General features: G+C 44.4%; 1 protein-coding gene across 2 annotated transcripts in view; it reads right to left on the bottom strand.

The window, feature by feature from the left end:
- vps16 (VPS16 core subunit of CORVET and HOPS complexes) overlaps positions 1-17,111 on the bottom strand; it is a 97,899-nt gene that overhangs the window by 35,449 nt on the left and 45,339 nt on the right. The window contains exons 12-16 of one of the 2 annotated variants that reach the window (XM_056300983.1): positions 16,865-16,992; positions 11,401-11,436; positions 8,252-8,360; positions 2,056-2,190; positions 1,686-1,794 (exon numbers count right to left, since the gene is read on the bottom strand). In XM_056300983.1, coding sequence (XP_056156958.1) covers positions 1,686-1,794; positions 2,056-2,190; positions 8,252-8,360; positions 11,401-11,436; positions 16,865-16,992 — 517 coding nt within the window. The remainder of the gene's footprint in view (positions 1-1,685; positions 1,795-2,055; positions 2,191-8,251; positions 8,361-11,400; positions 11,437-16,864; positions 16,993-17,111) is intronic. The other variant, XM_056300984.1, reaches the window with a different exon arrangement.

The following is a 17,111-nucleotide window of genomic DNA, read 5'->3' on the forward strand; positions in this document are numbered from 1 at the left end:
AGCTGATTGTGGACTTCAGGAGGTCTAGAAGCTGCAGCCACCACTCCCCCATACACATCAATGGGGTGGAAGTGGAGCGTGTTTCCAGCTTTAAATTCCTTGGAGTCCACATCATCGAGGACCTTTCGCGGACATTAAATACCCAGGCCCTTGTGAAAAAGGCCCAACAACGCCTGCATTTCCTGAGGAGGCTGAGGATCGCCCGTCTACCCCCCAAAATTCTCACCAACTTCTACCACTGCACCATAGAGAGCATCCTGACCATCTGCATCTCAGTGTGGTACGGCAACTGCACCTCAGTAGACCAGAAAGCTCTGCAGCGGGTCGTCAAGGCGGCCCAGCTTATCACCGGTACCCAGCTCCCAGCCATAAAAGACATTTATCACAAACGCTGCCTTCCAAGGGGTCTGACCATCAGCAGAGATCCCACCCACCCCAACCATGGACTGTTCTCCCCCCTGCGCTCTGGGAGGCGCTACAGGAGCCTCAGAGCCCGCACCACCAGGCTCAAAAACAGCTTCTTTCCACAAGCTGTTGCCCACCTGAACCTGGCTACCCACTGAATGTCTGTATATATTTTTAAATATTTTGTACTCCAGCTCTTTTTTTTAACTTATTTTTAGCTTTTGGTCTTCATGTGTGTATATCTTATACTGTGTTTGCTGTGTTTGTCTGTCTGTCTTGCACTGTTTGGTGAAGCCACAGCCCCCATTTCATTTTTAACATGTGCCTGCACATTGTTTTTAATGACAATAAGTTGAATTGAATTGAATTTATATGTGCTATATATATAAACTTGACTTGACTTATTCTATCTTCCTATTCTATCTTCCTATTGTACCTTCCTATTCTATCTTCCTATTTTACCTTCCTATTCAACCTTCCTATTCTATCTTTCTATCCTACCTTCCTATTCTATCTTTCTATTCTATCTTCCTATTCTACCTTCCTATTCTATCTTCCCTCTAGCTTCATATTCTAGCTTCCTTCTATCTTCCTATTCTATTGTCCTTCTATCTTCCTATTCTATCGTCCTTCTATTGTCCTTCTACCTTCATATTCTATCTTTCTATCCTACCTTCCTATTCTATCTTCCCTCTATCTTCATATTCTAGCTTCCTTCTATCTTCCTATTCTATCATCCTTCTACCGTCATATTCTATCTTTCTATTCTACCTTCCTATTCTATCTATGACAGCCTCAATGTTCACCTCATTCAAGCATAACATTTTTGCTGAAATTTAGTATTTATACATTAACACTTATTCACTTTCAAAATTTGCATCAGACAGATGGATGGAAACAGTTTGTATGCGTGTGTGTCTGTGTGTGTGTGCGTGTTTTTGTCCATGTGTATGTGCGCATGTGTGTGTGCATGTGCATGTTTGCATGCATGTGTGTGTGCATGTGTTTGTGTGTGTGTACATGTGTTTGTGTGCATGTGTGTGCATGCATGTCTGTGTGTGTGCATGTGTTTGTGTGTGTGTGCATGTGTGTGTTTACATGTGTTTGTGTGCATGTGTGTGTGCATGTTTGTGCATGTGCATGTGTTTGTGTGTGTGTGTGTGTGTGTGTGTGTGTGTGTGTGTGTGTGTGTGTGTGTGTGTGTGTGTGTGTGTGTGTGTGTGTGTGCATTTGTTTGTGTGCATGTGTGCGTGTTTGTGTGCATGTGTGCGTGTGTGTACCCAGGTCAGTGTCTCCACTCTCTATAGCTTTACTCAGAGCCAGCTGACTCCTCTTCATCTTTAACAGCAGAGGAACCTGCTCCCCAGAGCGAGGCTCATAGTCCAGCAGCTAAACAGAAAGAGACAGACGGATACAGAGACAGACAGACAGAGAGAAGAAACAGAAACACAGAGACCACATCAGATGAGCTCACCTTCTGTAAAGCCAGAACACATCAATAAAAAACTGCTCATTTCAATAGAAAATCCCTCTCCAGCAGCATCTGTCCTCTAAGAGACTGTGTGTGTGTGTGTGTGTGTGTGTGTGTGTGTGTGTGTGTATGTGTGTGTGTGTGTGTGTGTGTGTGTAAATAATGTGTGTATCCAGTACTTTGATAGCCAGCTCAGTGCGGCCACAGGTGTAGGCCTTTGAGGCGATGTGAGAGAAGGAGATTCCTGGAGTCTCCCCCAGTTTGGTGCTGACGGCTCGAGCTATGACATCATCTGACTCCTCCTTCTGCTGCACCTGCACAGACAACACACGAACATTGTAGCATGATAGCCTCTAATTAAAATGAGGCAGTACATGAGTGTATGATAGACCATGACATAAGAAGAGCAGACACATTACAGACTGAGGCAGTTTAAGAGTTGGTAAGCAACTCTGGAGAAGTAAGCAGTTTTGACGTAACACCTCCAAAAAAATCCAGGCTTCCTTTGCTCTGCTTCCTCCTTCCTTCCATAACCCCCTCCCCCCAAACCAGCTTCATAAAGATGCCTGTTGAAACAAACAAACATTGACCATCTCTGCATGTAATACTTATTCTCTTCCTGCAAGTCTTAGTTACAGCAATACTGGTGTTGTGAAACAGTTCTACTTACAGGTGAAGTATTTATAAAGATGAATGCTGTTTTGTCTCTCTACCTCTGAGATCCATTAGTGACAACAAGAAAATCGACAGGCTGTGGATGTGAATGAGTCACTGGCAGTAGTACCGCTCCATGACTGAAGTGCTCCTCTGATTGGTTGAGGCCTACCAGAAGCAGTTAAGCCTCAACCAATTATAGGATTACAGGCGAGATCACAGAGGTCAGAGAATCACTGCGCAGAGTGAACACATGGAAGGCTGCCGGACCAGATGGCATACCGGGTCGGGTCCTCAGGGAATGTGGCGACCAGCTGGCTGAGGTCTTCACAACTATATTTAACCTCTCACTGTCCCAATCCATAGTCCTGGCATGCTTTAAGACCACCTCTATCATTCCTGTCCCCAAGAAATCAACACCCACATGTCTGAATGACTACCGACCCATAGCACTCACCTCCATTGACATGAAGTGCTTTGAGAGACTGGTTCTGGCTCACATCAAAAAACACTACCCCCCCCCACATTTGACCCACCATCCCAAAAGCACTACGGAGGACGCCATTGCCACTGCCCTGCACTTTGCTCTGACCCACCTTGAACTTCACAACACATACATCCGGATGCTGTTTATAGATTATAGCTCTGCCTTCAACACTATCATCCCCACCAAACTAACCACCAAACTCCTCTCCCTTGGCCTCAACCCCTCCCTCTGTAACTGAACCCTGGACTTCCTGACAAACAGACCTCAGTCTGTTATGTTAGGTGACCTCACCTCCTCCACCCTGACCCTCAGCACAGGTGCCCCTCAAGGCTGTGTTCTGAGCCCCCTCCTTTTCTCCCTCTTTACCCACGACTGCCTGCCAACTCACCCTTCAAATGTTATAGTTAAGTTTGCGGATGACACCACAGTTATTGGCCATATCACCAACAATGACGAGACAGCCTACAAGGATGAGATTCAGCACCTCACATCATGGTGTACTATCAACAATCTGGTTCTCAATGTGCAGAAGATGAAGGAGCTGATTGTGGACTTCAGGAGGACTAGAAGCTACAGCCACTCCCCCATACACATCAATGGGGTAGAAGTGGAGCATGTCTCCAGCTTTAAATTCCTTGGAGTCCACATCAGTGAGGAACTCTCCTGGACATTAAACACCCAGGCCCTTGTGAAAAAGGCCCAACAACGCCTGCATTTCCTGAAGAGGCTGAGGAGCACTCATCTATCCCCCAAAATTCTCACCAACTTCTACCACTGCACCATAGAGAGCATCCTGACCAGCTGCATCTCAGTAGACCATCAGTAGACCAGAAAGCTCTGCAGCAGGTCATCAAGGTAGCCCAGCATATCACCGGTACCCAGCTCCCAGCCATACAAGACATTTATCACAAACGCTGCCTTCCAAGGGGTCTCAGCATCAGCAGAGATCCCACCAACCCCAACCATGGACTGTTCTCCCCCCTGTGCCCTGAGAGGCACTACAGGGGCCTCAGAGCCCGCACTACCAGGCTCAAAAACAGCTTCTTTCCCCGGGCTGTTATCCACCTAAACCTCACTACCCACTGAAAGTCTGTAAATATGTTTATAGTACTTGTGCTTATATATATATATATATATATATATATATATATATATAGCGTTTTTTTTCTGAAACTGTCAATGGTGTTGTGAGTGCTCAACTAATGAGGAGCGGAATATCAACACAGATACAGGAAAAAAGATGTTAATGCATAGCAGTACAGGCCTGTTTCATCAGCTGCTAATGTGTTTTCACAAAGAATCATACAGTTACGTTGCCCAGCGTCATGCCCCTAATTTCGGTTGGACAGCGACCAATCAGATGGGGAAACATTCAAACTATAACAACCAACGGGGTAGGTACTTATGATGCACAGCAACCAATGGAGGGGTAGAAAACATTACAACCAATGGCACTGGGGTTTGTTTGGAAAAGCATTTAGTGGCCAGGGCGCTATTGAAATGGTGTACATTAAAAATATAACAAGGTAACTTATGTGAATTATATATTGGGGTGGTGTTGGGGCACAGTGGGAAGGACAGGCAGTTAAAATATTTTTAAAAAAACTAATAAATGTCATATGTGTATCATCTAATGGGGGGGATAATAAAGACGTTTTACTTGAAGTTACAAAGGAGATATTTTTTTCAGTGTCTACAGCTGATGGCCAATTCGTTTCTATTATTCAAGGTGGACATATCAGGTCTGCAAATAATAAAATACTTTTCTGCCAAGCACAGGTTACGTCTTTTACCCCTAACTGAATATGCACTACTCTTTGCAAGGACTTTCCATGAGACAGAATGACTGATATTCTTGTCAACAAATGACCAAATGTGGTGGCTTAAGGCCGATGCATTTTTCACATGCTCATTTCTGAAGGTACTCATATGGGCGTTAAACCTCATTTCAAAAGGGCCCTCTGTTAATCCCAAGTAAGTGTCCACATTGCAGTTGTCTACTCTTGTCACCGATACCTGGTAGACGACTCCCTCTGTCTGGCATTTTCCTTCAAGAGGACACGATGTCTTAACACGGCATTTGCAGTTGGTGGTGCTTGGTTGTGGCGAGAGGGTCTGTGCTTTGGCCATGATGTTTGTGTTGTGGAATGAAATAACCTGCTTAACATTTGGCACGCAGCTGTAGCTCATTTTGACGGTGCAAATGCCGTGTTAAGACATCATGTCCTCATGACGCTGGGCAACGTAACTGTATGATTCTTTGTGAAAACACATTACAGCTGATGAGTGCAAGACGCATGAAACAGGCCTGTACTGCTTTGTATTAAAATCTTTTTTCCTGTATCCGTGTTGATATATATATATATACTTTAGCTTTTGGTGTTCATCTGTGTATATCTTATACTGTGTTTGTCTGTGTCTGTCTTGCACTGTTTGGCGAAGCCGCAGCCCTTATTTCGTTTTTAACATGTGCTTGCACATTGTTTTTAATGACAATAAATTGAATTGAACTGAACTGAGATTCAACATTACTTTATTATTTTAAAGGCCCTCTTGCAGGGATGAGAATAATAATAATAATCATAATAATACATTTTATTTTTGGGCACCTTTCAGAGCACTCAAGGACACCTTACAGAACAGCAAAAAAACAAGCAGCACTGTGTCAGACAGCATAAAATAAAAACAAAGCAGGGTAATAAAAAGTTAACACAACTGATAATTATAAAATCATCACCTGCACAAAACTCAATGAAGCGTGGATCAGACTGAATATGCCAGTCTGAAAAGTACATTTTGAGATGGGATTTGAAGGTTGAAAGAAAGTCAATGTTGCAAATGTCTTGTGGGAGAGTTCCATAGGCAAGCGGCAGAATGACTGAAGATTCTAGACCCCATGGTAGTCAAGCGGGCCAATGGTGTAGCGAGTTGGAGAGCAGAAAAGGATCTGAGAGTGCGGGAGGGTGTGTGGATATGAAGGAGTTAAGAAAGGTATGAAGGAGCTGGGTTATTAAAGGCCTTAAATTGATACTGACATCAAAATCTGAAAATTCCTATTGATAGGCTATGTTCCGCGTTGGAATGTGACTACGGAGAAATTCAGTGGCCAAAACGGCGTGTCTGCGGCCACTTGAGAGAGATCTGTGATTGACTGTAGATGGTGTCCAATGACAAATTGTGCCGGTGGATTCGTAGACACCTCAATTTGCATATAGGGTTACACTGCCCTCTTTACTATGTATGAGAGCTGTGGATAACTGGATCCATGTCAAACGTCACCGCGCTACCGCTCATGTTTACTACCTTAAAATAAAAACTTTATATCCACGTACCTGTGTTTGTAACAGATTTTGAGTTATGAAGTCAAAATACTCACCGAATTGTGATATTAATCGACGTTTATCGGTCAGTTATCATGTCGGCGGACATGAGCGGTAGCACGGTGACATTTGACATGGATCCACCCACCCAGGAAGACAGTAGCCAATAGCTTTGAATTCATAAAACCACACCTATTTTCGGTTATGATTCAAACTCCCAATGTTAAAAAATGTGTTCAGAAAGGGCATGTCAGTCTCTTTTTAAAGGTGAGGAGCAGGATCTTGACGTCATTACGGTATTTAACAGGGAACCAATGGAGTTGCTGAAGTATAGGAGTGATATGATCTATGGAAGGAGTTCTGGTAATGATACGGGCAGCTGAATTCTGGACCAATTGAAGCTTATGAAGACACTTGAGGGGAAGACCAAAGAGGATAGAATTACAGTAGTCAATACAGGACGTAACCAGGGGGTGAGTGAGTATGGCTGTGCTATTAGGTGTAAGTGACAGCTGAAGACGATTAATATTGCGTAGGTGGAAGTATGCAAACCGAGTAACATTGTTGATGTGAGCTTCAAAAGATAATGTGCTGTCCAGGATGACACCCAGACTCTTTACCTGAGGCGATGGAAGAACTATAGAATTGTCAATAGTCAGACAAAAACTATCAGGTTTGGCCAAAGAAGATTTAGTGTCTACTAGGAGTACCTCAGGTTTATCACTATTAAGTTTGAGGAGTGGTATGAAAACCAGGATTTAATTTCTAGTAAGCAGTCTGAAAGGGAAGTGGGCGGAAGCATGGAGCTTGGTGGATAGATAAAGCTGGGTGTCATCTGCCTAACAGTGAAATTGAATGCCAAATTTTCTGAAAATGTGGCCAAGAGATAGTAGATAAATAATAAATAGGAGGGGTCCCAATACAGAGCCCTGGGAAACACCAGTAGTAACAGGAAAGGACTGTGATCTCAAATTTTTAAGTTAGACAAACTGAGTGCGGCCAGAGAGATATGATCTAAACCAGTCAAGGGGAGGGGGGTGCCAGTTATCCCAATGGAAGCTAATCTTTCTAGGAGGATGTGCACATCCTTGATAGGGAGGACTGCTGGTTTGAACGGAGAGTCAAAGAGGCCATCTATGTGAAGAGGGAACAATCATCCCTGAACCGAGGGGGGGGCTAAGAGTACATCTGTCACGATCTTACAATGCTGTGATTGCACCTATTCCCCAATCCTCTGTGAACAGTACACATGGCCATTTAACTCTAGTTAATAATCACGACAATTTGCATATGAAACCGGTCATTGGTTTTGGTTGTCATGCCACTGTATTGTTTATAAGGGTGGGGATACCTGCAGTCAGCTGTGACTCACTAAATGTTGTGTCCAGATGAACTGATTCAACTTTCTGGGATTTCCTTACCTGGATTATTGAGCATACATTAAGACATCTATATGGTGGTATATGAAGTATTGACTCCATATAGCCATATATAAATTACTGACTTTATCATAAATAAAACAAAAAGCCCATAGAGCAGTATATAAGGAACTATGTCTCCATATGTTTCTAACAAACTACACTGTGACAGGTTGAAGTGCTTGAGATATGGAAGCCAATAAAGCAAGATCAGATCATGCTTCATTTAATTTAAGTACAACTTGTGAAAAGGAGGTATTTTATTTAAGGTGAAAGATAAGAAGAGGGGACAGATTAAAGAAAGAAGCAGAATAGAAAAGGAGACTGAAATAGAGGAGGTGATATCTTAAAGGATGAGAAAGATTAGGGACATTGTTTCATTAGAGAAAATAGACAAGAGGACATGAAATGGAAGAGTTAGATGTCAGATCAGAAACATGTCATTATAGGCTTTACACCAGATAAAATATAAGGAATATTTAACATATGGCTTTACCTTGCAACAGGCCCAGTGTTTGAGCACTCTGCTGACTCCCTGGTACTCTGGTATCTTTAAGTACTGACAGATTTCTATGGCCAGAGGATAAAAGTGACGATACACTAGCCTGCAGGGACAGAAAAGACCTCTATTGATGGCAAACCAAAGAAACACATAACAACATCACACAGCAGAATGAAACATCTTACTGACCAATAAACCAATGTTAGATCTTTATGACATATCAATGTACACACACCCATCGATACAGCTTAACACCAATAAAACAGCCTTTTAACCTAGAACAAAATTACACACCTATACAACATGTTAACCTTCAAATACAAACACACATTTAAAGACAATGTAAAGGAAATTCAGAGATTTGTTTCTGAACACATTACAAATGTGGGAAAATAATTGCTGAAAACGTGACACGCCTGGGAACTATGGGGGGTGTCCGGATAGCATGAAGGTGTATTCCGTTGCCTATCAACACGAGGATTGCCGGTTTGAATCCTCGTGTTATCTCTGGCTTGGTTGGGCATCCCTACAAACACAATTGGCCATGTCTACGGGTGGAAAGCTGGCTGTGGGTATGTGTCCTGGTTGCTGCACTAGCGCCTTCTCTGGTCGGTCGGGGCGTCTGTTCGAGGAGGAGGGGAAACTAGAGGAAACAGCGTGATCCTCTCACTACATCCCCCTGGCAAAACTCCTCAGCAAAGGAGGTGGAGCAGTGACCAGGATGGCTCGGAAGAGTGGGGTAATTGGCCAGATACAACTGGGAAGAAAAAGGGGGGAAAACCCCCCCCCAAAAAATAAAATGACTGGGAACTATGCAGTACTAGATTGTGGCGTTTGACCACTTTTTCCAATTTTCATCACATCCGTGTTCAAGATTTTTTGGCCAGAGTTGAAATCGTGGCTCGATGATGCACTGGAGCCATCCATAGAATGATCCCTCCCCTACAAGTATGTAAGAGATGTGTGGAGATACACAAGTAGAGCCTGGCACGTGTGCAGAGTCAAGGGTGTTAAGGGTGGTCCTATTGCTCAGGGTGGGGTGGTCTTGTAATTTCATACAGACCACCTCCACTGCTTCATCAACAGGAATGAGAGACGTAACATCATGAGACCAGAGAGAGACAAGAGCACTTTAAAAACACTAGAATAAAAGGCATACCATGATGTATTATGGCAGCCATGTAAGCAGGTTAACGTCATAGCATTGCAACACATAAAAACACTAGAATAAAAGACCTGCCATGATGTGTTATGGAATAAAATTATATTATATTAGACAATATAAATACTTGAACTCCTTCACTTGAGGCAACAACTCATCCCCTACCCGGAGCGAGCAATCCACCATTTTCCGGTAGAAAACCATGGCCTCAGACTTGGAGGTGCTGACTCTCATCCCGGCCATTTCACACTCAGCTGCAAATCACCTCAGTGCGCACTGGAGGTCGTGTTCTGGTGAAGCCAACAAAACCACATCATCTGCGAAGAGCAGAGATGCAATTCTGAGGTTCCTAAAACGGACACACTCTTCACCTTGGCTGCGCCTTGAGATCCTGTCCATGAATATCACAAACAGAATCGGAGACAAGGGACAACCTTGGCGGAGTCCGACACCCACCGAAAATGTGTTTGACTTTGTGCCGAGAATAGGGACACAGCTCTCACTTTGGTTATACAAGGCCTGGATTACTTGTAGTAACTGCCCCGGTACCTCATACTCCCCCAGTACCCCCCACAGAGTGCCCCGGGCACAGAGTGCCCCGGGGTACATGATCATAAGCCTTCTCCAAGTCCACAAAACACATGTAGATTGGCTGGTCAAACTCCCATGCCCCCCTCAGCACTTCCGCAAGGGTAAAGAGTTGGTCCGTTGTTCAACGGTCAGGACGGAATCCGCGTTGTTCCTCCTGGATCCAAGGTTCGACAATCGGTTGGAGCCTCCTTTCGAGCACCCTAGAGTAGACTTTCCCTGGGAGGCTGAGTTCACGAGTGAGGGTAGGATGGAGCGGGAGATTGACAGGCGGATTGGTGCAGCATCAGCAGTAATGTGGACATTGTACCAGACCGTTGTGGTGAAGAGGGAGCTGAGCCGGAAGGCAAAGCTCTCAATCTACCAGTCAATCTCTGTTCCAATCCTCACCTATGGTCATGAGCTTTGGGTCATGACCAAAAGGGTGAGATCGCGCATACAAGCGGATGAAATGAGTTTCCTCCGTTGGGTGTCTGGGCTCAGCCTTACAGACAGGGTGAGGAGCTCGGACATCTGGAGGAAGCTTGGAGTAGAGCCGCTGCTCCTTCGCGTCGAAAGGAGCCAGTTGAGGTGGTTCGGGCATCTGATTAAGATGCCTCTTGGGCGCCTTTCTTTGGAGGTTTACCGGGCATGGCCAACTGGGAGGAGACGCCGGGGTAGACCCAGAACTCGCTGGAGGGACTACATGTCCAATCTGGCCTGGGAATGCCTTGGGATCCCCCAGGAGGAGCTGGAGGGTGTTGCCAGAGAGAGGGATGTCTGGAGTACCCTACTTAGCTTGCTGCCACTGTGACCCGACCCCGGAGAAGCAGCTGATGATGAATGAATGAATTAGACAACATAATATTATATTATATTTTAAGTATTATAGAATAAAAGAACTGCCATGATGTATTATGACAGCCATGTAAGCAGGTTAATGGCATAGCATTGCAACACATAAAAACACCAGAATAAAAGACCTGCCACGATGTATTATGGAATAAAATTGTATTATATTAGACAATACAATATTATATTGTATGTATTATAGAATAAAAGACCTGCCATGATGTAATATGGCAGCCATGTAAGCAGGTTAGCGTCATAGTGACGCAACACATATAAAAAGCACAAACAGCTTTCAAAGGAATGCCGTTTATGTACATGTAGCAGCAGTACATGGCCCACTGAAAAACGTGTGAACACATCGAACTCATCATTGTCCCCAGCACTTTTCAAAACAAACTGACACCCATGCAGTAGAGCATACTGACATACACATATATATAAAACTAGCTACTCAGTAAAAGATAACAAATACACATGTATCAGAACAGAAAAATAGAGACCACCATTAATCATTCTGCTGGCCTGATGTCATCCAAAGCAAATTAGTAATTGGATTACAAACCTGTCAATCAACACCTGCACCGTCATCTGCTTATATCTGAGGAGGTCAAAGGTCAAGGAGTCAACCAGTGTCAGAAAACAGCCAACTCTAGTTAATGTTAAAAACTAGTTGGAGTTATAGAAGTAGAGACATCTTCACAGCTGGTCAACATTCAAACCAGGAAGAGATGTTAGATATGGAACCAGGGGCGCTTCAGCCCTGTCACATGCCCCTGGGCTAGGCTAAGCCTTTGAGAAGTTTTCCCTAAATTTATTTCGGATTTTTCCCTTTTTCTCCCAATTTAGTGGCCAATCGATCCTTATTTTAGGTCAAACACCCTCCCTCGTACTGCATATGCGTTCGCCAACTGCATCTCTCCGGCCAGCAGTCTCGAAGGAGATGCCTCGCCACTTTTGTGACAAGGCGAATCCAGGCCGAACCACTGCTTTTTCCCCACACACACGGAGACGCATTCATGTGACGAACACAAGCCGACTCCGCCCCCCTCCCCAAGACCGCGTTGCCAATAATTGCTGCTTCATCGAGTCCGGCCATAGTCAGATCTGACGAGACCGAGGCGCAAACCCCAGTCCCCAGTGGGCAACTGTATCGACACAAAGCCAATGCTTAGCCTGCTACACCACCGCGGACCCCGAGAGAAGTTTTTAAAGCCGCTTACAGACTCAGCTGATCTAACAAAGTGGGGGAGATCGTTCCAGAGGGATGGGGCCCTTACAGCAAAAGCACAGTCACCATTTGCAGAGGGAGTGGGGTATAGATAAGAGACCTTGGTCGGAAGAGCTGAGTGGACTAGATGTAGAGTAAGGATGCAAAAGTCTGGAAATGTATAAAGGGGCAAGACCATGTTACTAGACATCCAGAGGGCCTTTGAAATTCAGGGCCCCTGGGCTTTAGCCTAAGGAAGCAGATGTACATCGCCACTTTATGGAACATTAAATTATGACAGATATTACGCTACTTAACATTGAATTAAGACACAGATATTACATATACATAGGGCGGGACGGTGGCACAGTGGTTAGCGCAGTCGCCTCACAGCAAGAAGGTCCTGGGTTTGAGCCCCGAGCTAGTCCAAACCTTGGGGGTCGTCCCGGGTCATCCTCTGTGTGGAGTTTGCATGTTCTCCCCGTGTCTGTATGGGTTTCCTCCCGGGGCTCTGGTTTCCTCCCACAGTCCAAAGACACGTAGGTCAGGTGAACTGGCCGTACTAAATTGTCCCTTGGTGTGTGTGTGTGTGTGGTGATGGTCAGGTGGCCTGTCCAGGGTGTCTCCCCGCCTGCCACCCAATGACTGCTGGGATAAGCTCCAGCATCCCCATGACCCTGAGTAGGATAAGCCGTTTGGATAATGAATGAATGAATGTTACATATAGTTAACATTACAAAAGTCAGATATTACACCTAGTTAACATTCAAACACAACAGATATTACACCTAGTTAGTCATGTCAAGTCAATTTTATTTGTATAGCTCAATATCACAAATTCCAAATTTACCTCAAAGGGCTTTACAGCAACACAACATCCTGTCCTTAGACCCTGGCATCGGATAGGTTAGCATTAAAATAAGACAGATAATGCACTAGCTAACATTAAATCTAGACAAATCTTACACTTAATTCATTTAAAACAAAGATGATTAATATTAAAACTGGAAAGAGATTACACTATGTAACATTTATACAATGACAGATTCCATAGTAGTTAACACAGAATCATTGAATTAAGACATTACATCTAGTTAGCTAAAACTATAAAACCATTCAAACTAGACACACATTACATCTACTTAACATTACAACTTGACACACATTACATCTACTTAACATTGCAACTAGACAGAGAAGGTTTCAGAGGACACTGTGTGTGTGTGCGTGTGTTCTCCTGGAACGCCACCTTGCCGTGGTGGAGAAGCTTGCGTGTACTAATGATTCCAAGAGCCATGCCGTCCAGAGCTTGGCTCCTGGTAGGGTCACCAAAGGCGGATAGGTTGAGGCGGAGGTTCCAGACGAAGTGCAATCCAACTAAGACCTCAATGGCAAAACTGGTGGAAGATGTCTCCAGGTCACAATGCCAGTGAAGGTGGATGAAGGCTGCAACAGAAGGTGGTCCTCAATTGTCTTGATTCTCCATGCCATTGGACTCTGGCCACCCCCTGCCAAGGACTGTGTGGTGGCTGCAGGCGCATCAACCTCTCCACATAAAAAGCTATCACGTGCAGATGTCCTCCCACAAGGATCAAGCCATAAAACCTTGTCGCGATCAGGAAAAGGTGACAGGGGCAGCACAGTAAAGTCAGCACCCGGTAGCCACAACCTGGCACACAGGCAGTGGGTGTATGATCAGTCACTAAACCCTGGGACTGAGACAGAGGGGCTTCTTGGCTGTTGCACCCACAACCTAGCAGCCCTATTTAGGATCCGCTCTGCCCAGTTGGTGAAGGGGCTAAAAAAGGTGCCCTAAATATAGTCTGCTTCATACATCCTGTCTGGACCACCGCTTCCACAGGGATCACAACCATGCGGTCAGAAAAACAAAACATATATTTTGGGAGCCTGGAACATACAAACCCTCATGGACAATCAATCCGGAAATAGACCAGAACAGCATACTGCCATCATTGCCCGAGAGCTGAGAAGATTCCGGATTGATATTGCTGAACTCTCTGACACCCAATTGACCAACCAAGGGCAGCTGAAAGAAGAGAAGGGTGGTTCCACTTTCTTCTGGAAAGGAAAAGCAGCTGATGAGCCGAGGATCCATGGTGTGGGCTTTGCCATCAAAAACAGCCTCATTCACCACATCGCAGAGCTTCTTCTGTGCATCAATGAACGCCTGATGACAACACAACTGGCACTTGTAAATAACCAATGCGTCACTGTCACCAGTGCATACGATCCAACACTTGACTCACAAGATGAAATAAAGGAGACCTTCTATGCTGACCTGAACAATGTTCTCACCAAAGTCCAGTACAGATCTCCCCTCAGTACAACAGCACAAACACAACCATTAACACAGTCACAAAATGATGAAACAGATCACAAGTCACAACACTGACTTCCAATATTAAGGCCCTCTTAAGGCGTTTTGACTCTGATGGGATATGAGTATGGAGGGAAAGTCTCTTCCGCCTCAGGAAGATCCTTAAGATCAGCTGGGAGGATAAGTGCACCAACATCAGCATCCTTGAGGAGGCCAACATGTCTACTATAACTGCCACCATCACACAAAATCAGCTGAGATGGACCGGCCATGTCCTCCACATGTCTGACTCTCGCCTCCTGAAACAAGTTCTTTACTCTCAGCTCGTGACAGGACACCGTGCCCCAGGAGGACAAAAGTGATATAAAGACATCAAGGCCCACGTCAAAAGGTTTGGCATCAACCTTAACACCTGGGAACAAGCAGCAAAACACAGGGAGGCCTGGAGACTGGCTGTCCGTGAGGGTGCTGGGCACTACAACCATGACCTTCACCGTGCTGCTGAAAACAAGCAGACTCATAAAGGAGCGAGTTACCACAAAGGCCCAAATCACATCCTCAACCACTTCTTCACACCCTTGCCCAGCTTGCCCATATGCTTATGCATATGAGGAAGCCGACTCTGGTCTACCGCAGCTTCTAGTACTTGCACATACACTCACCGGCCACTTTATTAGGCACACCTGTCCAACTGCTCGTTAACGCAAATTTCTAATCAGCCAATCACATGGCAGCAACTCAATGCATTTAGGCATGTAGACATGGTCAAGACGATCTGCTGCAGTTCAAACCGAGCATCAGAATGGGGAAGAAAGGTGATTTAAGTGACTTTGAACGTGGCATGGTTGTTGGTGCCAGACGGGCTGGTCTGAGTATTTCAGAAACTGCTGATCTACTGGGATTTTCACGCACAACCATCTCTAGGGTTTACAGAGAATGGTCCGAAAAAGAGAAAATATCCAGTGAGTGGCAGTTCTGTGGGCGAAAATGCCTTGTTGATGCCAGAGGTCAGAGGAGAATGGCCAGACTGGTTCGAGCTGATAGAAAGGCAACAGTAACTCCAATAACCACTCATTACAACCGAGGTATGCAGAAGAGCATCTCTGAACGCACAACACGTCCAACCTTGAGGCAGATGGGCTACAGCAGCAGAAGACCACACCGGGTGCCACTCCTGTCAGCTAAGAACAGGAAACTGAGGCTACAATTCGCACAGGCTCACCAAAATTGGACAATAGAAGATTGGAAAAACGTTGCCTGGTCTGATGAGTCTCGATTTCTGCTGCGACATTCGGATGGTAGGGTCAGAATTTGGCGTCAACAACATGAAAGCATGGATCCATCCTGCCTTGTATCAACGGTTCAGGCTGGTGGTGGTGGTGTAATGGTGTGGGGGATATTTTCTTGGCACACTTTGGGCCCCTTAGTACCAATTGAGCATCGTGTCAACGCCACAGCCTACCTGAGTATTGTTGCTGACCATGTCCATCCCTTTATGACCACAGTGTTCCCATCTTCTGATGGCTACTTCCAGCAGGATAACGCGCCATGTCATAAAGCTCGAATCATCTCAGACTGGTTTCTTGAACATGACAATGAGTTCACTGTACTCAAATGGCCTCCACAGTCACCAGATCTCAATCCAATAGAGCACCTTTGGGACGTGGTGGACCGGGAGATTCGCATCATGGATGTGCAGCCGACAAATCTGCAGCAACTGTGTGATGCTATCATGTCAATATGGACCAAACTCTCTGAGGAATGGTTCCAGTACCTTGTTGAATCTATGCCACGAAGGATTAAGGCAGTTCTGAAGGCAAAAGGGGGTCCAACCCGGTACTAGGAAGGTGTACCTAATAAAGTGGCGAGTGAGTGTATAACTCGGAAAAAAATAACAACAGAAGACATAAGTGGAATAAATAGGATATTGGAGGTACTAAGTATATATACACAACAGGTATGTCACTACTATACAGAATTTTGTTATGGTTGCATAACAAATAACTTCTGCTTGTATGTTATATTGCTTGTACATTATATTATATACTAATATTGTAACCTCGTAATGTATTATGTTTACATGTTATATACGTTCATTATATTAGCTTAAATACTAAAAGTATATACTGTATATTTATCTATTATCTAATTATATATTTTATTATATACTTATGTTACAATTACAACGATAACAGTAATAATTTGTAACCAGAACAGAAGTTTTATGTGTATATATATTTGTATTGCACATCATGACCTGAGGCGGCTATTTTCAAAGTGTCATATTTGTATAATAAATGTCCACCATGCTGTTAAGTGTTCATGACAGAGGTGGCCTGTGGGAAAAAAACTGTTCCTAGGTCTGGTGGTATTAGTGCACACTATATACACAAAAAAAAAAATATATATACACACACACACACACACACACACACACACACACACACACACACATATTTAAGATATAATTTCAAAGGATACTGTGTGTGTGTGAGCGGCATTCCCACAGTGTAATTTCTCACAGCATTCAGGACTCTCAGATCTCTGCAGATGGAGACAAAGGTGTCTGGACTGAAGGTGTTCAGGAAACATTTTCCAAATGACGCCGCCTGGTGGACAAAGGAAATAATTACTTTGGTAAACCAGTCTGGACCTTTAGATAACATACTTTAATATTAGATTTGACATAATTCCTGTTCATAATGTGACATATGTTAAATGTTTTTAT

The sequence above is a fragment of the Lampris incognitus genome, chromosome 21 (assembly GCF_029633865.1).
Source record: "Lampris incognitus isolate fLamInc1 chromosome 21, fLamInc1.hap2, whole genome shotgun sequence".
Lineage (NCBI taxonomy): Eukaryota > Metazoa > Chordata > Actinopteri > Lampriformes > Lampridae > Lampris > Lampris incognitus.